This window comes from Lichenostomus cassidix, chromosome 18, assembly GCF_008360975.1.
Source record: "Lichenostomus cassidix isolate B80296 chromosome 18, HeHo_3.0, whole genome shotgun sequence".
In the NCBI taxonomy this organism is placed as follows: domain Eukaryota; kingdom Metazoa; phylum Chordata; class Aves; order Passeriformes; family Meliphagidae; genus Lichenostomus; species Lichenostomus cassidix.
This window is the reverse complement of record NC_139498.1, coordinates 1,335,626-1,363,245: the sequence shown is the minus strand read 5'-3', so window position 1 is coordinate 1,363,245 and position 27,620 is coordinate 1,335,626. Positions and strand designations below refer to the sequence as shown.

At 51.2% G+C, this 27,620-nt stretch overlaps 1 protein-coding gene across 2 annotated transcripts; it reads left to right on the top strand.

The window, feature by feature from the left end:
* The first annotated feature begins 139 nt into the window (after positions 1-139).
* Positions 140-27,620, top strand: RGS9 (regulator of G protein signaling 9). 2 transcript variants are annotated; one of them, XM_085077356.1, is made up of 19 exons: positions 140-306; positions 5,496-5,592; positions 8,135-8,185; positions 8,352-8,458; positions 8,910-8,961; positions 9,963-10,021; positions 10,409-10,485; positions 11,884-11,965; positions 12,303-12,365; positions 16,126-16,155; positions 16,775-16,836; positions 18,593-18,706; positions 19,578-19,693; positions 20,269-20,356; positions 20,844-20,982; positions 21,610-21,695; positions 23,018-23,132; positions 25,819-26,204; positions 26,990-27,620. In XM_085077356.1, exons 1-19 carry the CDS (start codon positions 244-246, stop codon positions 27,135-27,137), a joined length of 1,935 nt encoding a protein of 644 aa, XP_084933482.1. In that variant the 5' UTR covers positions 140-243; the 3' UTR covers positions 27,138-27,620. The 2 variants fall into 2 exon arrangements, with proteins under 2 accessions (XP_084933482.1, XP_084933483.1); XM_085077357.1 differs by lacking the exon at positions 26,990-27,620 and having other exon boundaries at positions 23,018-23,229; positions 25,819-25,942.

The following is a 27,620-nucleotide window of genomic DNA, read 5'->3' as shown; positions in this document are numbered from 1 at the left end:
TCCATTCCATTCCACTGCATGCCACTCCAGCCCCTCCGCTCTCCCACGAGCGCCCCCAGGCGGCCGCCTCACCCCTCCATGCAAATGAGCGCGGGGCGGCGGGCGCTGATTGGCTGCGGCGCGCAGCGGTGGCGCCGCCCCCGGCGGGTGTCGGTGTGCGCAGCCAGGTGAGCCCGGCCGGGGCTGCTCCGCCGCCGCCGCTCCGCCACCGCGCACAGCTCCGCACCGCTCCGCACCGCCACCATGACCGTCACACGGCTCGACCAGGGTCAGCGCTACCGCCCGCGGATGGCCTTCCTGAAAAAGGTGAGGGCTCAGCAGCGCCGGGGACAGCCGCGCTATTATGGGTACGCCGGGGCCGCGTCCGGGCGGAGCGATGCGATGCTCAGGGCAGCGCTGGCGGTGCTTCGGGTGATGTGTGTACACAGCATCCTGCTCGGGATGTCGCCCCCCGGGGCACCTCAGTGCAAGGGGCGACAGCTCCATCCCCGGGAGTTTGAGGCTGTGACCTGTTGCAGAGCGCCGTGGTTCCCAGCTGGCTCCGGGGGGCAGGCTGGAGGGGCAGCGTGTGCTGAAAAATAGAACTGCAGTGTTGTTTATGCTTTGTAGCTTAGCCTCAACTGGATGATTCTCCTGACACGTTTTCTCCCTCTCCCATTATTTTTCCTCAAAGTCCCTCAAAGTTGTGTCCTTTCCCAGGGGAAAACCCATCATCTGAAGCACCAGGGCACTCAGTGTAGCTCTGGTCCAGTCAGTCCAGTGTGTGTTCCCAGTGGTTTCAGCTGATGTCCACTTTCAGAGGGTATATTACTGCCAACTGTCTGCTCTCTGCCTCCTTCCAGTTTTTCAGAAATGAACGTATTTGTGACCAGAAGCAGTAGAAGGAGAGGGTGATGTATGCCCACGCTTTCGGGTGTGATGCGTAATTTGGTAAAGCATTTGGTGGGCTTTTTCTGTAGCATTCATTCAAAGCATTGCCAGTTACAATGTAAGTGGTATTCGTGGATTTTAAAAAGCAGAGTGTTAAGCTAGCTTTTCTCCCACCCACCTCTCCTGAGTGTGGCTTATCCTGTTGAATGGAATTAACTGAATTTCCAGTGACAAGTACAGGCAGCAAGCTGCTTTTGAATTGTAGTTAGCTTTCCGCAATGCCCACAACCTAAGGAGGATTCCAGGGGTAAAGGGAGGGAATTTGGGGATATTCAATGCTAAGATATGAGCCTGGCACTACACTCACTGTACTTACTACACCAGAGGAAGTAAAGAGGGTATTTTCTTTGGTGCTGTGTCTTGCAGGGTAGATTGGCTGAAGAGCCCTGCCAAGGGAAATACTCTAGGCCAAATTCTGTACTGAGTAATACTCAGTGGAGTTGCGTGCGGGGGTGCAGAGGAGAAGCTGTGCTTTGAGAAAACAGCTGCCAGCAGCTGTGCTTCAGCTGCTCCGTGGGAGTGCAGCAGTCTCTGCGCAGTGCTCCGAGTTCCTCAGGTGGGAAGATCAGTCAATACACAGTGAATGGCTGGTATGGAGTGTGCACAGCTCACACTGTGAGCAGCCAGGGGGCTGAGCACTGCCAGTGCTCTGCAAGTCTGAGGCCTGTTATAGTAGGAAGGAAAGCTCCCGGTGGTCAGTGGAAGCCCTGGGCTCTCGTCTCTGCTTTCATTCCTGCTCTGTTTTTCCCAGACCCTGGTGAAGCTGTGTTTGGAGGCTCGGCTGTTCCATAGCAGTGTGGTCTGTGTGCAGACAGCCACGTCCTCAGAGCTGCCTGGAAACACCAAGCACCTTTACTGTGTGCCCGTGGTGGGAGCTGAGGATGCTCAGCCTGCACCCAGCGAGCACCTTCCAGGCTTACAGCCATGAGGAGCTAAAATCCTAGAAAGGAGCTTTGTTAATTGCCTAAGCCAGTGCTCACGCTTTGCCGCCAGCTGACACACGCTGTGCCGTGGGCTGCTCCAGCTGCAGGGAGGGATTCCTGCCCTGCTAGCAGCCTGTGGCATGTGGTGTGTGCCTTAACAGCTGCCATGCACCTCCCTGGGCTGCCTCTCCAGCATGCAGCTGGTGAGCACAGCAGCAGTCCAGCCCCTGGGCACGGGGAGAGGACAGAGGGCTGCCCTAGGGCTGGTGGGCAGTGCCCTGTTCTTGCTGTGAGCCTGCTCTGCACCACTCGGGCTGGACATGGAGCTTGGTCTTTGTGGCTGAAGCATGGGGGATCAGAGGCCCCCAAGGCCCTGCTCATCCATGAAATACTCATGCTAACATGCTAACACTTAGGCTGTTGTATTTTGCTCCCCTTCTAAGCCATCTTGGCTGGAAGAGGAATGACACAAAAGCGTTGGGATAGCAGGGAAGCCTCTGAAATGCGTTTTGGCTGGATGCACTTGGCTGGATGCTGTGAGAGCTTGAATGAACCCCAGCTCTAGGTTGCCTGTGCCTGCTCCAGCAGCCAGATCTGGCTCCTCTGGGCATCAGCTGGCAGAGCTGGGCTGTGCTCTCCAGGAGCTGCTGGTTTGGGGATTTGCCTTGAGCTGCACTGTGACTCACGGCTTGTGGGTAGGGCTGATGGATGCCTTCTTCCTCTGCCTCCTCCTCACTCTGGTCCCTGGTGGCTTCTCCCAAAACTGCTCAGCAACCGGGGAGGAGCCATCCTGGGGTCTGCAGCATGGCTGGGGGCTTTTGCAGCCTGGCTTTGCTTCTCCAGGCCTAGACTTTCCAGCAGCTGCTGCCTCTGGTCTTCCTGCACGTTTCCCGATGTGTGTGAGCATCTGAATTGTGTTTTTGCTGGAATCCAGCAGACTCCTGTTCTCTGTTTAAGTCAGGCCCTGGATATGGCTGAATCTGAGCCTCATCACAACCTCCCTTTCCCTGTTCCAGGCTGGGAGATGCCAGTGCTGCATCTTTCTTTGGAAAAAATCCCCTCCAGACTGGGAAGAGCCAGCTACAGCCCTGCCCTCCCCTCTCAGAGATTTACTTCCTTTAGCTGAAGGATCCCTCAGTGGGAACAAGCCACTTCCCCTCAGCTTTAATTATGAAAAAGCAGGAAGTTTTAGGTGGTTAACAATGTATTTTTTTCATTTCTTCTTTTTTTCTGCTCATCCCTCAAGGTGCAAAGCAAGGTCGGTAGTTGTAGATGTAGAAAACAACTGGATGAGCCTTCAGAAGCTGGATTTGGGATGAGGACTGTATTGTTCTTTGGGAAATCAGAGCAGGTAGGGCTGATCCTTGCAAAAGCAGCAGGCAGGGAGGGGGGCTAGAACCAGGCAAATACTCACGGTGGAGAAAGCAGCAGATGTTGAATTATAGCACCAGGAGTGTGCACTCTGCTGGGAGCAGGAGCCTGCTGGGAAAATTGATCTTTCTTATGTCTGAGGCACGTCTTGTGCCTCTGTCTGGGTTGTTGCTGAGAAGGGCTGAGCTCCTCGCCTTGGCAGTGTTTTGCTGTTGCATTTCAGAGTCTCACTACCTGGAGCTTGTGATGGTTTTTCTTCCTTTATGGGAGTTTGGGTTCTGCTTAGCGCTCAGTGAACTGAACGCTGTAACTTCGTGCAATCAAACGGGAGACAGACAATTTTTCTGTTGTCCCCTCTGTGGCTTTTGGGTTGAGTTCACCTCCATGCAAGGATTCCAGCTGATCTGAAGGGAAATCTCCATGGGGCTCATGGCTTGTGGTGGCTCTGTGTGAGAGGTGAGCTCACCCCAGAGCCTGGCTCCTTTGGCACTCCTGATATTTACCTCTGTGTGCATCTCCACCCGTCAACCAGCGTCAGGAAGTGGCTTCTGGCTCTGCAAAATTCAACCCAGACAGCTCTTTCCTGGCTGAAAGCGTGACAAAATGTACTAGAGCCCTTAGCAAAGCGAGGAAGTGTTCTTGCTGTGTCTGAAGCAGCCTTCCTGGCCTCCCTCTGGCAGGCTGGTGCTGATAGCAGCTCCTGCCTGCTGTAATCCAGTGTTCCCTTGGGAGGAGAGGAAGAGACAGGCTGAGTTTTGATCAGCAAGGTGCATGGTTAGCAGCCAGAGCAGAAGGACCCCCCAGGAGCAGCTCCTTGCTTTTTAATATATTTGTTATTTCTCCAGTGACAGAGCGAGTGTGGCAGAGTGTGAACATGACAGAGTTGGGGAGTTGCTGGTTAAAGGGAGGGAGCATGCTGTGCTGGAGGCTGGGGGGGTTTCTGGGCCAATTCCCTGCTCTCAGCTGGTTGAAGATCTGGCTCTGGAGCCCACCTGGAGAACAGAAGCATCATGCTGGAGCAGGATGTGCTGTGCTGCCTGCCTGGAACAAGCCCTGCCTGATCCTGGTGGGATCTGCACAGCCCTGGGGTGAAGAGGGATGTGCAGGGCTGTGTTTGCCCCAGCTCTGCTCTCTGTGAAGGGACTGTGGGGTTACAGCGAGTGACTTCCCAAAATACCTGCTAGAATACTCTGCTTAGAATCCCAGTTTCCTGAATTAGTGCCCTGGCTGCTGGACCATCCTGCCTCACCTCATCCCACACAGCTACACCAGCATCTCTCCTCGCACAGCCTTCAACTTTCTGAGGCTGAAATTGTGGTTTCTGGTAAAAGATCTAAAAAATGTCTTCATATTTGCCTCACTTTGGGGCTGGTTTTGCTCTTTTAAAATGTTTTATGTAATTATTTATACAAATATTTATGTTGAATTTTACCAGGCTTCTCCATTTTAGTATTAATTAGTCTCTGCCTTTGAAAATAGTTGAAAATCCAGTTTTACTGACAAGCCCAGAGTGTATCCTGTCACTACAACTTAAATCCTCACAGAATTTGGCAAGGCTTGGGACCAAAGTCACTGTGGTGCCTGGGAAGACAATACCCTTCATTATGTGCATGTCATCAAGTCACACTCGTTAAATCCTCTACTCCCAGTTAAAAAGCTACAGCCTCACCCAAAACAAATGTGTGGAGAGACCAAATTGGTCCTGTTGGACCAGTTTTGATTTAATGTCTCTGGAAGCAGAAGACAAGAAGAAGAGCATCTTCCCCAAAGCTCTCATGGCACTCAGATAATTAAAAATGAGGAGATGAGGAGTGTGCCCCAACTCCATCCATCCCAGCACTGATCCCAAGTGAAAGCAGAAGCTCTGTGCTTTTGGAATGGTGCTGGTAGGAAGTCAGATAGAGAGGAGGAAAATACCTTTGAAAGTCTTGATCTTAAAAAAAAAGATAATTGGGAACCAGAAATAAAAGAAGTCTGGCCCCGAGCGTGAGACTCATCCTCTGTTAAAAATGAGTCACCAGGATCCCTCAGGAATCCCAGGCAGGAGAGGCTGCCAGAGAGGAGGATGTGTCTGTCCCCTCCCTGGAGGGACAGCTTGGCTGGCCAAGGGGCTGCAGGTGGCACAGAGAGGGCTGTGGCACTGCAGCCATTCCTGTGGCACTGCACTGCCCACCCCTCTGCAATGCTGCCTGGAGCTGTGGTGGTCCCAGGGCTCCCTCCTGCCACTGCTGTCATCCATGCCATGCCATGCCCTTTTTGGTTGCTTTGCAGATTGAAACCCTCATGATGGAGATGCAGAGCCCAGACAATGGAATCAAGACTCAGACCCAGACTGTGATGATTGCCAACATCCCACACGCTGTGACAGGTAAGAGCTAACCTGAGGGAGGGAACTGGGCCAAGTTCAGCAGAGAAAAGCTGCGTTTGGACCCCATGGCCAGGGTTGCCAGTGCCTGGCTGCATGCTGGGGCTCTGTTCCCAAGAAATATCTGCTGTACACCATTTGAAATGTACCTGCTCCCTTTATCTCATTCTCACTCGCCTCTCATTTCATTCCTGCTCTTTGGCTCAGACACAAAGGTTGATACCCAGGCACTCTCAGCTGTCTCAGGGGGGTTAACTCAAGTGACCTTGTCTTCTCTTAGCACAGAGGTGAGGAGATGCTGCAGCCTCCAGACCTCCCATGCTCCCAGTGAGGCTGGATCACAAATAAAGATAAATATTAAAATCCAATTAAAACAAGCAGCCTGGAGGCAGACTGAAAGATGGTACTTCAGAAATGAGCAATAAACAATTAGTCTCCCTTTTAATGTTTGCTGCTAGGAATAATTTTTCCTGAGTAGGCAGGAAAGGAACAAAATATTCAACCCACTTCTCTGCCTGTAAATGACAGCTTTTCCTCCTTCAAGGAGGCTGAAGGAGCAGCAGACAGAGCTGTGCTGTGTCATGTACAGTGTTACAGGCAGCTCTTATCACAGCCTCCTTGTGCCTGCTACTCCTTTCAGCAGCCACTATCAGTGCCTCTGCTTCCCTGTTCTCCAAGCCTCCACAAAAGCTCTTGTGAGGAATCCTCTGCTATAAATATTCACACATACTCTCTACCCAAGTTTCCTCCTCCTTCTTCGGTCTTTCTTCAGCACTTTGAAATTCAGAGCAAAAACTCCCTCTGACAGCAGTGAGTTTGCTCCAGGCAAGACAGGAGACTTTCCCCACTGTGTTTGCAAAGCCTGGTAGGTCCAGTGTGTTGTTTGCCCTAATTTTTTTTTTTAAAATGAGGCTGCAGAGGCACTGAAGTCACCTGCCCATGGGAAGAGGCAGTCAGTGGAAGGGTCAGGAGAACATGGACACATCTCAGCCTGCTCTCAGCACACCCTCCATGCACTGCAGTGCAAACCACATCCTGCCTCACTTAGCTATTATGCAGCTGAGCTGGGTGGAGGCTCTGCCTGTTCAAAGGAGCTGGCCTTGCCTCCCAGAGCTGCCAGGGAATAGTTAGGGAAGCACAAAGAGGAGATTCCCTGTGCTGAGGATGACGTCCCACACAGATGAAGTGCAGGGGAATGAGAACTTCTCTCAATGTCTGCCCAGTGTCAAATCCCACTTCCTCAAAGGCTGTGGGCAGCTGATGTGTTGGCACTCATCCTGTCTGCTTTACTCTGGTTCCTTAACTAGGGCTGCTGCAAGTTCCCTCTTGCACAGGTCGTAAATTCTAGTCCACCTCTGAGAGGCAAGTGACTCCCACTGCATGCTGGTCATCCCTCTCCAAACTGATATTTTTAGATTATTTGGATACTGATTGGCTTTTGGGTGTTGCAAAAGAGACTCATTCATGTTTAATGAGGGTGTGGTGAAGACACTGGAGCAGGGGATGAAGATCCACTGGAGAGAGCATTGCCTGTGCAGGAAGCTAGCTAGTTAAATTCAGTGAAAGTCAGTAAAATGGCTCACAAATAAACCTCGATGTGAAACGTGCACCTTTGGGGGAAAGTGCTTACAGAGGGAGCTGTCTAGAAATGAGTGATGAGATAATCCTTTAATTTCATCTATTTCAGGAAGCAGGCAGTAGGATAAGAGCTCTGAGCCCCTATTAGAAAGTTAAGTCATCACTGCAATGTCAAGAAAGGTCAACACCTCAGTCTGCAGTCCTAGGGGAGGTTTGGAGGAAAAGCCCAGTAATTGCTCAGGGAACAAGTGCATTTTTGCTCTCTTTAAATGGAAGGAGGTTCATGAAATTTGCCCCCCAGAATGTAAAACTAAAACTGCTGGAGGTTTATGTTGCCTATGGGTACAACTGCTCACAGTCCAGCAAAAGAATTGGGAGAGAAAAAATGTGTGTGAATGCAGAGATCTCGTTTCCCTTTGATAAATCCTGTAAGCACTGCAGCATGGATCTGAGATTTGGACATCCCTTTTACCCCTTAAAGGACTCTCAGAGGACCAGTCACTGGTCTTCTGTAAACCTGAGACAGGACTGTGCTCTGTGAATCTGGAGGTTCTTTGCAGTGAATCTTTCAAGGCTAGGTGGAGCAAAACTTCTCCTCCCCTGGGTGTGAAAGGTGTTGTTGCATTCCTTAAGCCCTTCCTAAGCCACTGGGGAGGGTTTAGGTGTTGCTCAGGGCAAATGCACACTCTGTGCCATGCCAAGGTCACTGCCTGCCTCAGGCTCCCTCTGCCAGGGCTTGGTGCCTTGGGGGTCTCAGCATGGCCAGTGGTAGCCCAGCAGTGCATTTTATCTTATTATCAAATGCCTCCTTGCATGGGACATTTGAAAAAATTTCCAAAAAAAGGGGTTTGTGCCCTCGGTGGGATCCAGAGCACAGGGAGGGGTGAGGACTGGAGAGGTCTCATTCCCACCCATGGCTTTAGGCACACTCCTGATTTCGATACCTGACATTTGCTTTGCTTTGCAGGCAATGATATCATGCAGTGGATTCTCCAGCGCTTGCAGATCACTGCAGAAGGTAGGTAAAAATGTGAAAATTGAGGCTTTCTCAGCTTTGAGTTGTAAAACTTTTAAGATCTCCAGAGGCAAAACCTTTTAGTGAATTCTCCCCTGCCTGGGAGCTCACTTTGAATTGCAGTGAAGTGTTTCTGTGCAATGAAAGCATCTGCCTTCTCCATTTTCAGAGGCACTCCACCTGGGAGACCTGTTTGTCAAATATGGATATATCTACCCTCTTCAGGAGCCAAAGAACCTCACCCTCAGGGCAGATGGGAGCCTCTACAGGTTTCAAGTGAGTTGCAGCTCCTCCAAGCTTTTGTAGGGAGTTCAGCTCTAGTTTTTATTAAAAACAGGCAGCTGGGGCAGTTCCCAGGAGCTGTGTAGCCATGCAGGAGGAAGGGATCCACAGACAAGACTCAGATTGCAGTTTACAGGGAAACTGATAGTTTCTTCAATGACATTGGTGTACTTGTTCAACTTAAAAATAGCTGTGCCTTCTTCCAAAGGAGTGTTCCCTTCCAGGTCTTAAAGTAGCAAATGGAATTGCTGGTTGGAAACAGAACGATGTGGGGGCACTGAATAATGAATACACGAAAAGCACAGCAGTAATGGGATGTTATCAAGGCTCGTGGCTGGGCTGTTTCCACTGCCATTAGGGCACCCACGTTGGTACTTGGAATGAGGAGTTCATCACTTCAGGGCTTTGTGCACTAATGAGAAGCTTCTTTCCCCCATTCCTGCAGACCCCTTACTTCTGGCCGGTGCAGAACTGGGCTGCTGATGACACAGACTATGGTGAGTGGTGACACTGCAGCTGTCCAGGCTGTGGCTTTGTCACACAGTCCTGCACAGCCTGCTCTTCACGTTCTGGTGCTGTGTCTCCACAGGCAGTGACCAGCCCTGGCATTATTTTTCATAAAAATAATGTTTTTGAATAATTCAAAAATTATTTGTGAATAATTTTGTTTTGTGAATAATTCTCAGTAATGGTGAATTGAGGGTGTGACCATCTTGTGGTGGCCTTGATGAGTGAAAGTGCTTAAGCTCTTGTGTTCAACTAAGATTCTTCACAGGGAACACATCTGAATTGCCTTGTTGGGTAGGAAAGATTTGAAACACGAGATCAGATTTCCCTGAGTAGCTAAGTGTGTTCCTGGATCTGAGCCCAAGACTGTCTTCCTGTAGATTTGGATCAAGCCCTGCATTCAGAGATGGTTCTTTTTTATAGAAAGCACAGTGGCTTCCAATATCTCCTGATGGCTCTTTCCATATAAATCTCTTGTTGCCTTTATGATGCTTTTAGCTGTAGAGCTGGTCATGAACCTTGGGCTGATCAGCTGGCTTTGCTGCTGTGCAGCTCCCAGGATGATGTGCTCATGCCAAGCTTGTCCTCTGTGGCTTTTCTCTGCATTATGCTGTAGATCTTCCCAGGAAATACAAAAGCCCGTTTGAGGTTGGAATGTTTTTATTAGGGCTTGAGCAAAACACTGGCCTGTGTTAGGAAGATTTGGAGGTCAAACTGTGAGGAACCTCAACACCTGAGAGGTGTTCCAGTGTCCCTTGAGCCCTGGGTGGCTGCTGGCAGGAGGCACATGCTGCCTGTTCTGCCTGGCAGCAGTGACACACTGAAAGCACCAAGCTCTTTTTTCCTTCACTGAGCTTTTGTGAGCCTGGAGCTCCTGCCTGGGAAGATACTGCAGCAGACAAAGGCTCCTGTATTTGTCATGTGGGTAAATGTGTAATTATTTTTGGACTTGTTGGTCTAACTGACTGCTAATTTGCTTCTACCTCCACAGCGATTTATCTGGCGAAGAAGAACATTAAAAGGAAAGGGATTTTGGAAGAATATGAAAAGGTGAGGAGACACTGCACTTGTTCTGTTACAAGACTCTCATTTGCTACAACTTTAGCCCTTTATTGCTAATGAATGGAGCATGGCCTCTTCAGCTGCATGAGGTGTTATTACTCCAGCAGTATCAAAAGCCAACGTTTTTCAAGTGAAAAAACAACCAGTACAGAAAACTACTGTGAAGTCAATTATAATTTTAGCAGGGGTAATTGCTCTCCTTGCAATGGTATTTTTGAACTGTTGCAATTCTTGTAATTATGTTCAGAATAATCCAGATTTCTTGGCTCAGTTGCCAGTTTGGCCTTGTTGAACTATGGAGAGTCAAGAAAACCCCAGCATGGGAGTGCCCTGGTCAGAATTTTCACACTAACTGCTTTTTTATTTTTATTCCAGGAACATTACAACATGCTCAATCAGAAAATAAACTACAAGTGGGATTTTGTTATAATGCAGGCCAAGGAGCAGTATAAGTGAGTTGACTTGCATTGCCTTGTTTGCATCACTGGGGAGGGCGTGAGGAGCAGAGCTTGGCTGGCTTAGTACACAGTTAAATCACACGTGAAAAACACCAACTGCAGCTCTGAAATGGTTTAGATTTTGCACTTGATGTGGTTCTGTGAAGAAGTTGGGTTCTGGTGCTCAAGCTCTCGTTAGAGACACCTTCATGTAGCTCAGTGTTCTCCAGGAGTATTTGTGGGTCAGGCACTGGACTTAGGGCCTGTTGTTGGTCTGGTCAGGAGTTACTTGCACATCTCTCAGCTGAATGGAGTGGTCTGAATCAAGGAATAACAAATGTCCCCAGCAGGGACTTCTGGAGAAACCTGTGAAGTGCCTACTTAGGTACCCAGCTAAAATGACTTGATTTTAGGAGCTGAAACCTTGAGATTCCCAGGAAAGCTGGTGAACATGAGATGGGATTACTCCTTTAGAGATGTTTCCTACTTCTGTGGGCTCCTCTTACCTTCTTTTACCTCCTGGCACAGCAGGCAGTGCCTGTGCTGCTCAGCAGCCTCTCAGTCTTCCCTGGGATGGCAGCCAAGTGCTGGGAATACAGCTCATCAGATAACTGTCTCATTAAACACCAGACTGTTGTTCTTGTAAATTGAGGTCAGACTTGGGCTAAGAGATGCCAAATGCAGTTTCAGAGTTAGATACCCAGCCTGTGTCTGAAGCAGCAGATTAAACTCGTCTGGGGCTGTTTGATGGTGCTGCTGGGGCAGACTGGTGCAGAGCATCCACCCTGCTAACCACAGCAGGGAGGCCACATGCAAACAGCCTGTTGGGAATGCTCCTTTCCCCATGCTAAGTCCCAAATTCTGCTCAGGACTTTTCTGGGAAAGAATTAGTTGGTCCAAGCCCAAACCATGCTAGTGCCACTTCTGTTTAATTGTAAAGGTGATTTGGGTTTTAATGCCTGGGAGCACTCCTCAGAACCATTTCCAAGAAGTTTCTCTGAGAAATGCTCCTGCTTTACTGTGGGACAGGGATGAGACATGTCCAGGATGTATCTCGGGGTGGCAATCCTTGGATTCTGCCCAGGGACATCAGAGAGGGATAAACGTGAAGCAGCAGGACTGAGGGCAAGTAGAGGATTGTCAGCAGAAAGCTACCAGAGGGCTGTGTGGCTAATCAAAAGGGGATGTGTCTGTTCCCAGCTCAGCTCAGCTCAGGAAGATGATGATTTCTCAAAAGCCAGAGTCATGTGTGGCCATGTGAACATGATCTGCAGGCCAGAGTTAGCCAGGGCAGGATGTGGTCAGAGGCAGCACTGGAGCATGGCACAGCCAGGCTGGAGGTGTGCCCTGCTTCTCATCCCACTGATTTTAGGAGGGCAAAACTCATGAATTGCCTTGTTCTTGGCCTTGCAGGGCAGGGAAGGAGCGGAAGAAGGAGGACAGGTACGCCCTGGACTGCCAGGAGAGAGCCTACTGGCTTGTGAACAGGACTCCTGTGAGTAGAGGTGGCTTTAGGGACTCGCTGGTGCCCTCCCTGCAGCTGCCATGTGGAAAGGGCATGGCCTGTGGGCTGTGTGCCAGGGCAGGGTCTGCCCAGGCTGCCCTGAGTCCTCTCCATCCTGCCTTGGTTGCTGTCAGAGGTGCAAGGGACAGAGCTGCAGCACCCATGCTGAGAGGACAATCCCAAATCCAGGAGTCAGAGCTTTCCCAAAGCATTGCTGGCTGGGAGCTGCTGGCAGGGGGGGCCTGGGGAGTCTCCTCCTTCATTTGTGTGATCCACAAACTTTAAACCAAATGAGTTACAAAGCTTTGGTGCTTCTTGTTCACCACAGCCAGGCATGCTGGACGTCCTCGAGTATGGATTAGACCGTGTCACAGACCCCCATGAAAATAAGGTAAACCAGGTGAGACAGGGCTGGTTTTTTCTTACACACCTACTGAATTTGTTTGGGAGGAGCCAGACAATGTCCCTGGGATTGTCATTTTCTGGGCACTGCAGGCTGAGTGTATCAGCTCAGCTCTAACAGCTGAACAGGCCAGAGGTTGAAGCTCTCTCACCCAGGAGGTGAGGCCCTCAAAATAGGCTTTGGCAGCTTCTTCTGGCTTGAAAACACTTTGTCAGCTCTCTTGCCACACCAGTTAGAGTGCTTGGCTACAGGATGTGTTCTCTTTGCTGGTGAAACTGAATGAAGGAATCCTCCCTCTCCAGGTGCTCATTGCTGCCTTTTTGTTAGTGCTGAATTGACTCTGTGGGGCTGTGGGGTGTAAAGGGTCAGTGCAAAGATCCAGTTTGGAAAAAAAAAAGAATGCCTCCCAAAGGGTAGTTAATGTGTGGTAAGAAGATGAAGAAGTTGGTGTGGTGGGTAGGAGACACAAAACATTGCCAAAGAATGCATATTGTAGACCATAAAGACACAATCAATGAATTGAGAGCATGAGGGATGTAACTGGGGGAACTGGTTCAGAGCCTACAGTCACACAGATCCAGTCAGTGGATGAGGAGCTGGAGCTGCTCTTCCCCTTCCTCATCAGCCCTTTGAAGTAATCCTCTATTTGTTCCCTTCATTTGGGAGCAGTCAAAGCATCTCTCAGCAATTAAATGCAAATGTTGCTGCCACCACACTCACAGTATTCCCACAACTTCCCATTTCTGTTACAGCCTCTAAACATCTCAGCAGCCAGAGGCAGGATAATTGCTTTGGCCAGCTGTGTTCTGTTACTATAGAGACTGAAAAGGAGCAAAGTTTAGGGTTGGGGTGTATTTTATTTTCTTCTTCTTGTAAGTAGCAGCTGCTGAAAGCTTTTTTTTTTTTTTTTTTTAAGAGTAAAGAAGTAGTGGAAAGGGAGAAGGATAGAAAGAGCAGGAAGCCAGCTTCTCACCCACGGTTTTACAGCTGACATAGAAGGGATTTTAGGTTTGCAAACGGTCTGAAGAGCTGAATCCATCTGCCAGCTGCCTGTAGCACAGGGGAAGGGAGCTGAGGGATCTCTGTTCACTTCCACCCTGGACACAGGAGACATGGTGGCAGCAGGGTGTGACAAGGCCAGGCAGGGTGTCCCAGTGCCACGGGGTGTCTCAGGGCTGTCAGAGGATGTGGAACAACTCGTGGCACTTGCTGAGACAGACTGAGGCCTTTCACTAATTGCTGTCTTGATCTGCAGCCTGCAGGGCTGGGGAGCTGAGCTGCGCTAATTGCGATAAGTCACTCGTTAAGGGCATTGCAAAATTAATCTCATTATGAGAAATGACTCCTTTGTTCCAAATGTGATTTCCTTCCACAGGAGGCAGAGTGGGTGGGTGGTGCAGGGCACTTGGGCACTGCTGCAGTCAGCAGAGGGTGGGTGGCACGGTGGGGACAACTGGCACTGCTCAGTGGGACATGCAGAGTGCTCAGGGTCACTTGGGGCAGCAGTGAAGCTGCAAACTGATTGTGGGAGAGAGGGAGATGAAATGAAGTGCAGCTCTGGGGTGGAATAGCTGAGATTGTTCCCAGTTACTGTGGGCTGGGGAGCTGGAAGGGGCTGAGCTCAGCCAGCACCTGCAGCCTCAAGGTGTTAGCAGTGAGCTCCCCTTGGATTTGGCTGTGGTTCAGTTTTGCCACTGCTCAGAGATGCTCAGTACCTTTTCTGGGGGAGCTTTGGCAAATCCCCTCCCCACCTGGAGCACCACACAAACCCTCCTGGTTTTGCCAGGATCAGCTGCCCACCACTGACCTCCACACAGCCTGTGGCAGGAGGGCATCCTTGGGGTGGGGGACACTTGAAAAAAAAATATCTTCCCTTGTTTGCAGACTTTTCTTCACCCACACACAACTTTTTTATTGTGATGGCATTTTCATTGATACCTTTCTGGCTCTGTATAATGTTTAACTCACTCTGTTCTCTTTTTCTCTCCCACAGCTGTTTGTCTCGTGTGTGTGTGGTGTGCTGCCAGCCTCTCAGACCCCTCTAGAAGATAACTCCACTTTCCTGCCACGTGAGCTGCCTTCAAGCCACTGTGCCAGCACCCACTTCTCCTTCCCCACTGCACCAGGCCTGGCTGAGGCCCCACTTGACAAAAAAAAGTGGAAGAAAATAGGGTTTTTTTAAAACCATCTAATGATTTTAACGTGTTGACATCAATGCTCTAGCCACACTTAAGTTCCATCAAATGGAACCCTTCAGCTGGCACCTGTAAATCTGATCAGGCCTGGTTTGTATCTCAGATTCCCAAGGAGATAGTGAGCAGTGCAGGAGGCAGCTGGCCTGGAGCAGAAGCACAGGTCTCTAAACAGGACACTGTGGGCCAGTAAATGCAATAAATGTCTCTGTGCAAGCAGGTGATTTCTTTTTCCCTTCTCTGTTTCTGCAGTCTGTCTGAAGCAGTGGTGACACTGTAGAAATGAGGGGAAGAAATGGTGTCTGCATGGAATGTGACTGGGAATCAGGGTGCACCTCAGAGCAGAGAGGGCTGGAAAAGCTGTTCCTCCATCTCTGAGGGTGTCCCAGGAGCTTGTGAATCAGCAAGGGAGGTTGTTCAGCCCTGGGAGCAATGATCCTGCTGTCCAAGAGCTTTTTCTGCCCCTCGATGTGTCAGACTTTCCCTCCTCACACAGGGCCAGCACAGCATTCCTGCTGGTGTTTGCTGTCCTGTTTGTTCCTGCTGAGGTGGCTGTGCTGCCCCTTCTGAGCTGGCCATGGTATTTCCAGCAGGAAAAGCTTCCTCCCCTCACAGTACCACTGTGAGGTTGTTTTTTGGTGCCACCCTGGCCAGGCTGGCTCTGGTGGTGGTGTAGGGATTGACTCATCTGCACATCTGGCTCCTGCTGCTGAAGTGGTGAGTGGGTCTCTCAGAACCAAGTGTCAGCAGGATGGACATGTTTTTCTGCCATGGAGAGAAGAGTTTCTCCCTCCTGAGCAGGGCTAGTGATGATGGTTAAAGTGGGAAAGCAGATCTGCACCTCACAGGGTGCCGCAGGGTTCGTTTAATACAATAATTCTGGGATGCAGCTCTTGACTGAAACAGGGGCTGAGGAACTGAAACCCTGAGCCTTTAAAGGTTTGCTGGGAGCATCCCCAACTCAGCCTGTCTTCCCTTCTGCCTTCTCCAGTTTATTCCACACCAAGTAACTGTGCTTCAAAGGAAGCTGTGTGAATAAACACCCTGCAGTTAATTTCTTGCCTTCAATTGCCTGCTCGTTTGTGGGTGACATGTAACATAGTCTGAGTTATTCAAATCACAACGTAAACACCCTTTGCACAGCAGATACTGCTTCTGAGGCTTTTAATTGTGGTGTTTATATTTTGCAATGTGTTGGTTCCTGTCTCCTTTAGCTAATATTGAATGATCTAATCTGTGTCTCGTAAATGAATCTATTTTAGCTCCATTAGAATAACCCCTTAATTGAAGGCATACAGGCAGCCTGTGATGGGAGAAGCACTGCTAAACAGTAAATACAGCTAATGGGACAATTTACCGTGTGGGGATGCTCTTAGCTTTGATGATACCCTGATTAGCTCAGCTGCTGTGTTTGATTTTAATTGTAATCAGAATTAATTGGAGAGGGCTGCGCAACGGCAGCCCTGCAACGGTGTTTCCACGTCTCAAAAAATGAAAAGCAATCATAAACACCCATCCCCATGTAATTATTCCTTTTTTTTTTTTCTATTTTACAGAAAAATACTATGGAATTTTATAGGAGGGAGGTAAGTGGTGCTTCCCTCACTTCTGGGTGTTCATCCTGTAGGAGTTGCTTACACCAGTGTGGCTCAAAGCCCCTTGTGCAGGGGATGGGCTCTTTCAAAAGCACGGTCCCTGCCCCGTGGAGCTTTTATCCATGTAATTTCAGGACATTCCCTCCCACTGCAGGCAGCCAGCAGCTCTGCAGTGACGGGAAGGCTCAGGCAAGGACAGACACCAGGGCTGGAATCCAACAGATCAGAATTAGTGGTGGGGGAATCACAGTGGCGCCGGTGCAGAGACAGCCAAGAATCAATGATAATTACATGCTGAACCATCCAGAGCATTTGGAGGTGCTGAGGATGGTAGCTATTATTCAATTTTTGTATAATATGGGGAGTGCTTTTTAATTACTTGCACATTGCAAAGTGCGCTTCTGATGTTTGCAGTAAGCTCAGTGAAAAGAGGCATTTTACTGAGACAATTTAGGGATTCTCTGGTTCCTTGGACATCCAGTAATTAGGGAAGAAGCAGTCCCTGCTGGAGTTAGCCTCACTGCCTGGGAGAGGACTTGTCTGAGGTTCAGCTAGGCCTTATCTTCAAACCTCTGTGCTCCTAACCATGGCTGTGTCTGCTCCCCCTCAGATCATGTACTATCAGCAGGCCATCCTGAAGACCAGAGTGAAATCTTCTGTCTCTCTTGGAGGGTAAGTCCTGATTTCCTTCTGTCCACACATTAATTAGTCTTCCATGCTTATCTCCTAATGAGCTGATGGAGCTGTCTGCTCTGGCAGCTGGTGACTCAGCCAGGGAATCCATGTGGTGGCCCAGTGCTGTCTGGGCTGTCTGGGCAGGAGGCTGAGGAGGGATCAGAGTCCCAGGCAGGGTGAAGAGGCTCCCAGGGACCTTTTCTGCAGAGCAGCACCAGCCTCTGGGTTGAGATTCCCTCTGAAATCAGATGTTGGGATGGCTGGGCTCAGCTGTGCAGCCTGGAGGGCATCCAGCAGTGTGTGTGTCCTTCAGGATGAGCAAGCAGCAGGACAGACTGACCCTGCTGTCACTGGTCCCCACCCTGGGCTGGGTTCACCCCATGAGTGTCCCTGCTCTGTGCTGGTGATCCCCAGCTGGTTGTACAATCCTGTTTATTCTGTGTTACAAAGGGAAACAGCCTCTCCATGAACATCCAAGCAATTAATTAGCAATTCCCCTTCCCAGTGGGAGTGTTTCCTGATCAGATTCTTGATGAAGCATCCAGCCCTGGCATTAGGCATTGGTGTGTTTGCCAGAGGCATTTCTGCCTGGAACCTCCTGCTGCTGACCAGGCACCTTGAGGTGCAGCCCAGAGCACCTGCCTGGCTCAGATACTCATTGCCACCAGAGATTCCTATCAGATCTGAGATAAACAAGGTGCTCAGGCCAGTTCCTTGGAGAAGACAGTCTTGGATGAATGAACTGGGTGGAAGAGAGAGTCTTTGGAGAACCATGACTTGCAGGGCACCAGCAGTTCTGCTCATTTTGTCTGTCACTGATTCCTAGGTCACTTAAAGCTCTCCTGCCTCAATTTCCCAAATTGTGAGCTAGAGCTGGGGACACCTGGCTACTTTCCAGGGATTTTGTGGTGCTTAACTGCTTGGCAATGTGGCTTTTCACTCATTAGTTCTGGTGGGATAAAGCTTATCACCCGGATCAAAAATCCTCAGGAACTTTGGAACTCTGTGTCAGCTGCGGGGTTGAAATCAAATTATTATTAACCAAATCAAATTATTATTAATGAAGATTTTAGCAGCAGCTGGGCAGTGTGCATGCTTCAGAGCACTGCATCGATTTAGGAGAAGCTGCAGAGCACTGATCATCAAGAGGACACAGCAGTGCTTGCTGAGCTAACAGCTTTAGATTTGCTTGATGAGAATACATGGGCTGGATGGTGCAGGTGCTGGATGCCTTGGCATTCCCAGTGGGAAGGTGGGATGGAGCAGCCCTGTGGTTTGCTCTGTGCAGGAGCATTTTACAACTGCAGGATCAGTGCCAAGGTGCCTGTTAGCACTGGGCCCCTGGACACTGCACTCCCAGCCTTGAGCACATGAAAGCACTTTGGCCTGGAAGGAATTTTAAATGCAGAAACCAGAGGGGATTTTTAAATTTTTTTTCAAGAATGAAAAAGGGGAGGCGGGAGCTAAAATTCCAGGACATTAGTGAAATCGGTTGTAATTACAAGTCTGGCCAAGTTAGAAGGTAGAAGTGTTTGTCTGGTTCCTGCTGGGAGAGAGACAGTTTTGCTTGGTGCCAAGCCCTCAGAGCCACTTGCAGAGGAATGAGCCCTGTGGTGGGGGATGAGGACTGGAGAAGCTGGGATGAGCCCTCAGCATCCTCTCACTCTGTATCTCTAGTCTGTTGTTCAGCTGTAATGGGGCTGGCTGGGATTTTGGCTTCCAAAGTAATATTTTGATTTTGGATTTGTTGCAGGCTTGTGAAGTACTCTGAGCAGTACCTCTCCAATGATCCCTTCCTGTCTGGATGTCTCCCCAGCAACCCCTGGATAACAGATGACCCTGAGTTTTGGGATCTCAATGCAAAGCTGTATGTATTTGTATTGTTTTGCCAGCCTGTGGTTCACAGTGACCTTTGCACTGATAGAAATCAGGAGAGGGAAGCATTTCGTTGTGATTTTCGTTGTGATGCCTGATCTCTGATCATGAGCAGGGAAGCATTCCCTGTCCGACTTACCTTGGCCATGCAGAAGAAACTGGGGAATATTCCATGCTGAACTTCCAGCACTGCCTTCTTCCAGTGGAGCCTCCCTTAACAGTTCAGAAATTCCTGGGCTGATGCTGGGAGTGTGGGTGAGTGATGCCCACCTGAAGCAGCACAGGAATGGAATGTGACCAGTTCAGTGTTCAGCTGCTCCCCTGGCTCTGCTCACCCCCCGGGCTGCTTTCTTAGGACACTCTTTGGCTTGCAGGCACACACTGGTGGTCCATCCCTTCTCTGAGGTTTTCCCTTTGGGTAGGATTTGCTAATTACACAGTGGCATCTTGGGGCTTGGAGCATACAGCATTTTAGTGGTTCTGAGAGCAGCAATCCTGTTATAGACTGATTGTATCCCATCAGACATCCCCAGGGGATGCCTGCACTGAATGCCTTTATGAGAAGCAAAGCTCTGGGCAGCAACCAGTGCCTCCTCCAGGATGGCACAAACCTCAAACCTCAGGGCAAGGCTGGGCTGTCACTGGGAGAGCTGCATAAATCCCAGTTAAATCCTCATCCCGCTGCGGCCCAAGTTGTTTAATTACAACTTACTTAGTGGCTTGACTTCAGGAGTTCATTACACCACTCTGGAAAACAAGAGAATGCTGAGAAGTCCCCTGGCATTGCAGCAAAGGGCATTTTGGTTTTAATGAATCTGCTAATTAGACAAACTGCCAGCGCTGTTTGTTTCCTCCCCGCTCAGGGTGGAAGTTCCCACCAGGATGCGCGTGGAGCGCTGGGCTTTCAACTTCAGCGAGCTCATCCGAGACCCCAAGGGGAGGCAGAACTTCCAGCTCTTCCTGAAGAAGGAGTTCAGCGGTGGGTGTGCAGGGTGGCTGTGGGCAGGGTGGCCGTGTCCCCAGGCTGAGGTGACAGTGGCTCGAGGTGCCGCAGCTGAGGCTGTGCAGCCAGGGCAGGCAGTTCCATCTAGTGGCACAGGACACGCGGTACAGCCCTGCGCTGCGGCATCGGCAGGGCTGAGGTGGCGTTTTAGGAAGGAATTATTCCCTGGGAGGGCAGGGAGGGGCTGGGATGGAATTCCCAGAGAGGCTGTGCTGCCCCTGATCCCTGGAAGTGTCCAAGGCCAGGCTGGAGCAGCCTGGGACAGTGGAAGGTGTCCCTGCCATGGCTGGGGTGGGATGAGAAGGACTTTAAGGTCCTTTCCACCCTAAACCTCTGTGACTGCTCTCAGAGGAGCTGGAAGTGGCTGAGCTCACCAGTTCTTGGAGGTGTTAGGGTAGAGAAAGGGAAAGCTGCTTTCCTCCTTCAGTGACTGAAGAATTGGAGAGACTGATTTGGGGCCAACTCGTATTGAGCCATACAAATTCAGGAATTGATAAATGGGATTGTTGTCCTCAGTCTCACACTCTGCTGATTGTGTCCTTGTTGTGCAGGAGAGAATCTGGGTTTCTGGGAAGCCTGTGAGGATCTCAAGTATGGAGACCAATCCAAGGTCAAAGAAAAAGCAGAAGAAATCTACAAGTGAGTGTGAAAATTTTACACTCCTAAACTCTTTGTGCTTGCATCCCATCACCTTCCACAGGTTCTCATTCTCCAAATGATTTATTCCTGAGATTTTTCCATGTAGGCTGTTATCAAATGTGACTGTCTTATGTCTCCACATGGGAAAGGAGTTTCGGGAGATGAAAGCAGAAGTGTTGTTTTGTTCTATAGTCACTTTTCTCTCTGTTCTCTGTTACATTTCAGTCTTAGGATGTAATTTAAATAGCAGTGTGGAATAGCAAAGTTCTTGAGGCTGCCACAAGCAAAGTGGGGAGAAGCTTTTTGCTTCCAGTGGGCTAAAATTTGGTTTATATTTTGTGCAAGGGGAAGTGAGTGCATGTCTGTGATGGAGAGGACATTGATTGCCCAAGATCAGGGAGCTGAAGGGACTTTTCCTTTCATGCATAGAGAGGAATCTGTGAATTCTGCAGCTGCTAATGGCACTGTTGATTCCTCCTGCTGGCAGGCTCTTCCTGGCTCCAGGAGCAAGGCGCTGGATTAACATCGATGGCAAAACAATGGGCATCACAGTGAAAGGCCTGGAGCACCCTCATCGCTATGTTCTAGATGCTGCTCAGACCCACATTTACATGCTGATGAAAAAGGTTTGTCATTTGTTGCCAAAGCCTGAGGGGGATTCCAGCCCTGTGGGCCTTTCTGTGCCTTTGTGTGCTATCAGCTGTCCCTTTCAAGGGGCCTTTGTTTGGAAATCCCTCAAAGTTGCTGAGTTAAGCAAGTGCTGCTTCAGGCATTTGTGTTTTGCTGCTGCTTCTTCCCTCTAAGGCAGCTTGTCCCCAAGGTGGTGGGGGTCAGGTGGCTGCTGCCAGTCCTTTCTAATTCCAGTTTGGAATTTTCTGCCCTGAAAGCAGCAGAACTGGATGGATTTTCACCCAGTGATGAAAAGTTTGGCTCTTGGAATACAAGCTCCTCACCTTGCAGTGACTCTGAGACCCTGCTGGCCCAGGCTAAGCTTCAGTCAGATCTTTTGATCTGGGTCTTACCTGTGAAGCTTTATTGTGAGATGGAAAAAAATCCTGGGAATTTTACAGCAAGATGAAAGGATATTGGTTTAAATAGCTACATTTGCCTGAAAGATGCAAAGTCCCTTGGGCTGCTGGGGGAGATTATCCAGTTCCCAGCCTCCCTGGCTCCTGAGCAGCTGTATTTGGTGGTGATTTTAATAAGGGTGTTTGCAGCCCATAACTACCAGTTTCTCTTTTTTCTCCTAGTAGGATTCCTACGGCCGCTATTTAAAGTCTCCAATATACAAGGAAATGCTAGCCAAGGCTGTTGTGCCACAAGAGGGTGTCAAAAAAAGGCAAGTGAAACTGGCTGTAATTGTGGGGTTTGCTTTTCTTGTTGTAGCAAGGGTAGAAAAAGCCCAAGTTGCAGCAAAATTACTATGATTTAGACGTTGTCTTAATTAAATAAATTTTTTTCACTGGGAAGATGCTTTTCTTTGAGACTGATGGTGCTGTTTATTCATGAGCCCTTTGGAAGTGGCTTGTGAACAGTCAGAATGGACTTGGTGATTGCTCAGCTGCCTTCTCTGTTGGGTCTGTTGAGAAGGGATTGTTGAATTAATTTATGGCTCCTTTCCTGGAAGGAGAGAGTGCTGTGTCCTGGGCATGGGAGAACTCCTGCCCTTGAAATATTGGCTGCCAGAGCAGAGACAGAACCAAGGTTTAGGATCATCCATGGGATCTGCTTGCCTCTGCCTGGACAAAGCTGCTCACCCCTGGTGTAAGGGGAGGTGACAGGCATGTGGAAACAGGCAGCATCCTGGGACTGACAGCTGGCACAGGGTAGGTGGCCTTGGAAATGGCTTTTTCCCACCAAGATGAAGGTTATACAGCAAATTTAGGCCATTTGAACTGCAGCTGCTCCTAAAGCTGAGCATGCAGTGTCAGACTGGGTGGTGTTTCTTTCTCTGTTCCTCTTCCACTCATCAACCTAGCAAGCAAGAAAGAGGAATCGTGGACTTTCACACTGGTTGTTTCATCTAAAGCCTGTTTCATGTCAGTGGGAAAAGCCCTGCTGCTGACTGGCCTGGGGTTTGGCCAGTTTCTCCCCGAGCCACACAGGTCACTGGCAGATGCTGGTTGATCCCAGTGATCCTGCTTTTGTTTGTCAGTGCTTGTTCTGCATCACCCCAACCCCCAGAATCTCCTTAACCTGGAGAGCTGCCAGGTTAAGGCAGGTGGGACAGCACTGGTTTCAGCTGCTGGAGAGGTGGCTTTGCTGGAGCAGGTAGTGGGTGTTTTTTGGGGGCATCACAGACCCCAAAGACACCCATGCTGGTCCCTGTCTTGACCCTCCTGTGGGCACCAGAGAAAATTCCACGGGTGGGAGTTGTTTGGCTTCACACCAAGTGTGAGCCACATGCAAACACAACAGGAGTGGTGTGGATGGACCCTGCAGTCCCTCAGGAGCAGGACTTTCACCAGCTCTGTAGCTCTTGTGTGACAAAATCACCCAGTCCTGCTTTAAACCACCTCCTCTGCATTCCACACTCCTCTGGCCATCTGTGTGCCCCAGCTTGTCCTCCTGGGTCCCTTTGCTTGCCGGGGGGGATGTTTTGATGCCCTTCCTCATCTTTCTGATGCCCTTCTAACCCCCACTCTCCCTCTCTCTGCCCAGCACGGGTCTGTTCGGCCGCCGCCACCTGCGCTCCAGCCCCAGCCCCATCATCCTCAGGCAGCAGGAGGAAGAGGCCAAGGCCAGAGAAGCTGCAGCCACCGTGGACATCACGCAGGTCATGAGCAAGCTGGATCGCAGGAACCAGCTCCAGAAGGAAGCTCCTCCCAAGTAGGCTCTGAGCCCCGCAGGGCACAGCGCAGGGAAAAGACAAGGCGAGGCTGCTGATGAGCTTCGTCTCCCCATCCTGAAGGTGTCAGTGCTGCTCTAGGTTTCCCCGGCCGGCTCTGCCCTCGGCCAGCTTCCCGCACGTTGCCATGGCTTCTGGAGAGCAGATGGCACTTGCCAGGCACGCCGGTGCTGCCGGAGCTGTGGCTGTGCCAGGCTCGGGGTGCAGCATCAGCTCCCTCCCCGGGCACCTCGGAGGGGAAAGGAGATGCTTTCTGCTGCCTGACATCCCCGGGAGGCTGGAGAGCCCTGCTGCCCCTCCTGCATCCCTCTCCTCCCAGGGCTGGGGTGGCACAGCACAGGGCACAGCTCTGCCCCAGGCTTTGGGTCCAAACGAGCCTTCCTGGGGCACAGGGGGATGACCCCGCAGGGAGCAGGGCGAGGTGACCTGCTCAGGGTGGCCCTGGGGAGCTGTGCACCCTCCCTGCCAGGAGCACAGCCCTGCTGCAGGTGTCCTGCACCTCCAGCCAGCACTGCAGGGCCACAGGCACGGGAGCTGCTTGTGGCAGCAGCAGCACGAGCATTTGGGAAGGTTCTGCTGACCTTCTGCATTGGAATGACACTCCCACAGCCCCTGGCACGCTGGGGATGAGCAGCAGGAAGCTCTGCTCTCCCCTGTGCCCTGAGCTGGGCATGCAGGTGCAGAGAGCTGCCCCTTGCCAGAGCCTGCACCAGGCCAAGAGAGATTTTATCAAATCCTTCCCACCTCTTGTCTTGTCTTTTTCCTGCTCTTCTATTTTCTGTTGTTAAAAATCCAACAGGAGGTAGCTGCAGTTGTCACTGGCTTGTAGCCCAGAGGCAAGGGAGAACAGGGTAGAGGTGTTAAGAGCTGATTTCAACTTTAAGTAGTATTTTTTCTTTTTTCAATTGCTCTGTCTCTTTTGCTCTGTAGAATGGGGCAAGCTAAAATACTACATTAGTGCTAAAGAACTCAGGGAGATTCCAGGCCTTGCTGGAAAGCCCAGCATGCCTTTTTTAAAAATTCTCCTTAAAACCCCAAGGCTTTGTTACATCAGATGTTGAGCACCATCAACCTGCTTTGCCATAAGGGCACTGAAAGACACTCCAGAACCTGGCAGGGTTGGCCCAAAGCTCCTTGGCTGTGATGAGCTCCACAGTCTCTCCAGAGTTGGTGTAACATGGAGCACTGAGCATGTTGGGATTGCCAGTGTGTAGTAACATGTGGAAGATCAAGTCAGAGTATAAATAATAAATAACAAATCTGTGTGTTCCCGTCAGTCCCTCTGATTCTACTTCTAGTTTGTCTGCTGCTTTGCTTGTTCTGTTCTCTGTATCCATTCCTTTCTCTGATTTTTCATCATCTCTGCTTAACATCACTGTTCCCCTGCCATGGGTTTGTGCTGCATGCTCCAGAGTCACTGTGCTTGTGGGACACCAGTTAGTGCTTGTGGGATACCAGTCAGTGCATGAGGAACACCAGTCAGTGCATGAGGAACACCAGTTAGTTCTGTGGAACACCAGTTAATGCTCACGGAACACCAGTTAATGCATGTGGAACACCACTCAGTGCGTGAGGGACAAACACCCACCCGTCACCCCCAGGCAGGAGCTGTCTCTGCCCTGCCCCAGGCTGGTGAAGCTGGCACAGCCCAGCCTTCTGCTCCTTGTCCTCTCTGCTGCTGTCCCCAAGGAGGAAGGTTGCCTGGTATAAGCTGATTTTCACTTTGTGCCAGCCAAGAAATGGTTTGTTTCCATTGGAGATCAGAGCAAAGTGTTGTTTCATTTTTTCGCCATGGCTTCCATGCATTCATCTGTCTAATAAAAATAAATGTAGAAAATGGAAAAAGAACCGAGTCCATCCTTCTGTGTAGTGTCTCAGTGTGTCCATCCTTCAGTGTGCCACCTCTGCATGTGTGTGTCCATGTTGTGTGTGCATGTTGTGTTGGGTGTGCATGTTGGGTGTGCATGCTGTGTGTGCATGCTGTGTGTCCCTCTGCTCTCAGCTCCTCTCCCTGGACACTTGAGCTGCATTTCATTTCTGCTGGGAGAGTCTTTGGGCAATGGGAGGGGAGCTGGCATGCAGCATGTGCTGTCCTTGTCCTGTGCAGTGTGTGCTGGGGCTTGTCCTGAGGGCTGAGGGAGCTGTGCTGGAGCTTTCCCAGCCCAGCCAGGGGCATGGGGGCTTCAGCAGGAGATGTGATTGGCACTGTGAGCCATCAGGGTCTGTGCCTTGGGTGTGACACGGCTGTGCTGTTGATGACCAAGATCACATTCCCGGGATGACAGCCTCCCCCGTGCCTGGAGCTGAGCCCTGTGAGGAATGAGACAGGCTGGTGTGTGTCCAGCATCCCGGGGTGTGGGGCTGGAGCTGTCAGCACCCGCTGGGCTGTGCCAGCAGTGACCCCTGGGCAAGTTGTGACACCTCTGCGCTGGCGGTGGGAGGGCAGGGAGGGGACAGAGCTGCATGAGAGGGGGACACTCACAGGCTTGGCTGGGGTGGCTGTAGTGCCTCCCAGCTGGGCTCTTCTCTCCTGGCAGCTCCTGATGAGCTGGGGACACCAGCCCTGGCTGTCACCCCTGGACTGACCGAGCCTCTCTCCTTTCCCTCCCCACAGCCAGCCCACCGAGCCTCCTGCTCGCCTCGCCCGGCTGCCCACGCTGGCCCCAGCAGCCTGGCATCGCCACCAGCCGTGCCCCAGGCCCTGCCTGCTGCCTGCCCCAGCCCCCCAGCCCTGCCCCACGGCACCGCCTGCCCCTCGCCCATCAGCCTGGCCCTGGCCAGCGCCCGGCCGGACCCCAGGACACCCGGCCCTGGCCCGTGGGGCAGCAGGAGGTCCCGGGGGGCTGCCCGCTCGTGGGGCTGGCTGCTCAGGAGGGGCTGCTGGAGCTCACCCAGCCTGGGCTCGCTGTCACCCCGCTGCCCAGCTGTGCCCCACGGCAAGGTGCAGCCGCTGGCCGGCAGGGAGCGGCGACTGCAGAGGGACAGCAGGATGGTCAGCAGGTGAGTATGCTGGACACCTGGACAGGGCTCTGCTCCGGGGTTAGCCACAGCGAGGGAACCTGAGAACCCGTCTGGCAGTCACCTTCCCCACTCTTGCCCCAAAGCCCAGGCTCTGGAGGTGTCTGTTCCTGTCTCCTGTCGGCACTGGAGGTGTTTTCTGACGGCAGCAGGCCAGGAGCCCATGCTGGTGGTGCCTCTGCTATTCTCACACCTCTTCAGGGTGCAGAACCCCAGGTTTTACTTTTAATCCCTGAATTTGGAAAGGCTGAGTGTTCTTGAGCACTGGTTCGGGTTTGGATTAGTGATTTCAAGTCAGAGGAGACCCATAAGTGACAAGGGAGGAGAAATATTGAGAGACAGTCATTAAGTATTTGTCATTCCGGGGCAGGATGTGTGAGATGGGGAATTTTTGCCTGGAAAGGCTGCCCCTGCAGGAACCAAACCCTGGCCATGTCCCTCACCAGGAGCAGCATGTCCCTGATCTCACTTAACCCACCTCTGCTGCTGGCCGAGTGGATGAGTCCACATTATAAATTCCAGAGCACAAACCTGGGGGCTCCTGCTCCTCCTGGCTCCGCACTCCGGAGCTGTCACACGGCGCTGCAGCTTCAAAGGGGTGGCAGAGCACATTCCCTCTGTCCTCACTCTCCGTGGGCTCGTGCCCAGGAGTTTTGCTCTGGGATTTGGGGCTGGAAAGATGGAAATCTCAAAGCCCAGCTCCTTCCTCGCCTCGGAGCACATCAAACAGCGCCGTGTGTGTGATGAGTTTCTCTTTCCCCACGCAGCTTCTTCCAAGTCCAAACGGCTGTGCCTTCGGAGAGCCAAGCCTGCGCCCAGGAGGGACAGGACAGGCAGCCCAGAGCTCGGAAGGACTCTGCCAAGGAGCTGATCTGCCCCTGGGAGACCCCCGTGGCAGAGGGGAGAGCAGGGTAACCCCGACATGGATGCTGCTCCAGGCCTGAGCCTGGCCTGGCTGGCTCAGCATATTGACCTCGCTGGTGGAGAAGTGTGTTGGAGCCATCCTGCAGCCCCAGGGACACTCACACTGCCACAGCTATGGACAGCAGCTCCTGGTGTGCCCAGCTATTGTGCCATGCAAGTTCTTCTGGACTGGTTTTCTTCCCTGTCTTTGGTGTGTTCAGTTCTGCTTGTGACAAACTCCTGGAGAAACGAGCCTGGTTTTGTGCCTCGGGGCAGATGGAGGATGTGTGTGTGATGTCCTGGGAAATGGTGTCTTATGGGAGTTTCTGGCTTGGCCATGAGGTGTCAGCAGGCTGAGCACAGCACAGCTGGAGCAGGGCTTGGCTGCAGTGCCACAGCTGGGGTGTGTTTGTGTCCCACAGCCTGGGCACACCTCCTGTTCGTAACAACTTTTTAATTTTATTGAAATTAATTAATAAAACTGGTTAAGATACA

What these genes read in the sequence shown, in the direction of transcription:
- RGS9 (XM_085077356.1), top strand. Translation starts at nt 244, where the DNA reads ATGACCGTCACACGGCTCGACCAGGGTCAGCGCTACCGCCCGCGGATG. An exon ending in TGGAATTTTATAGGAGGGAG is followed by an intron (nt 16,156 to 16,774) that starts GTAAGTGGTGCT and finishes GCTCCCCCTCAG; the next exon opens with ATCATGTACTATCAGCAGGC. An exon ending in CCTGAAGAAGGAGTTCAGCG is followed by an intron (nt 19,694 to 20,268) that starts GTGGGTGTGCAG and finishes CTTGTTGTGCAG; the next exon opens with GAGAGAATCTGGGTTTCTGG.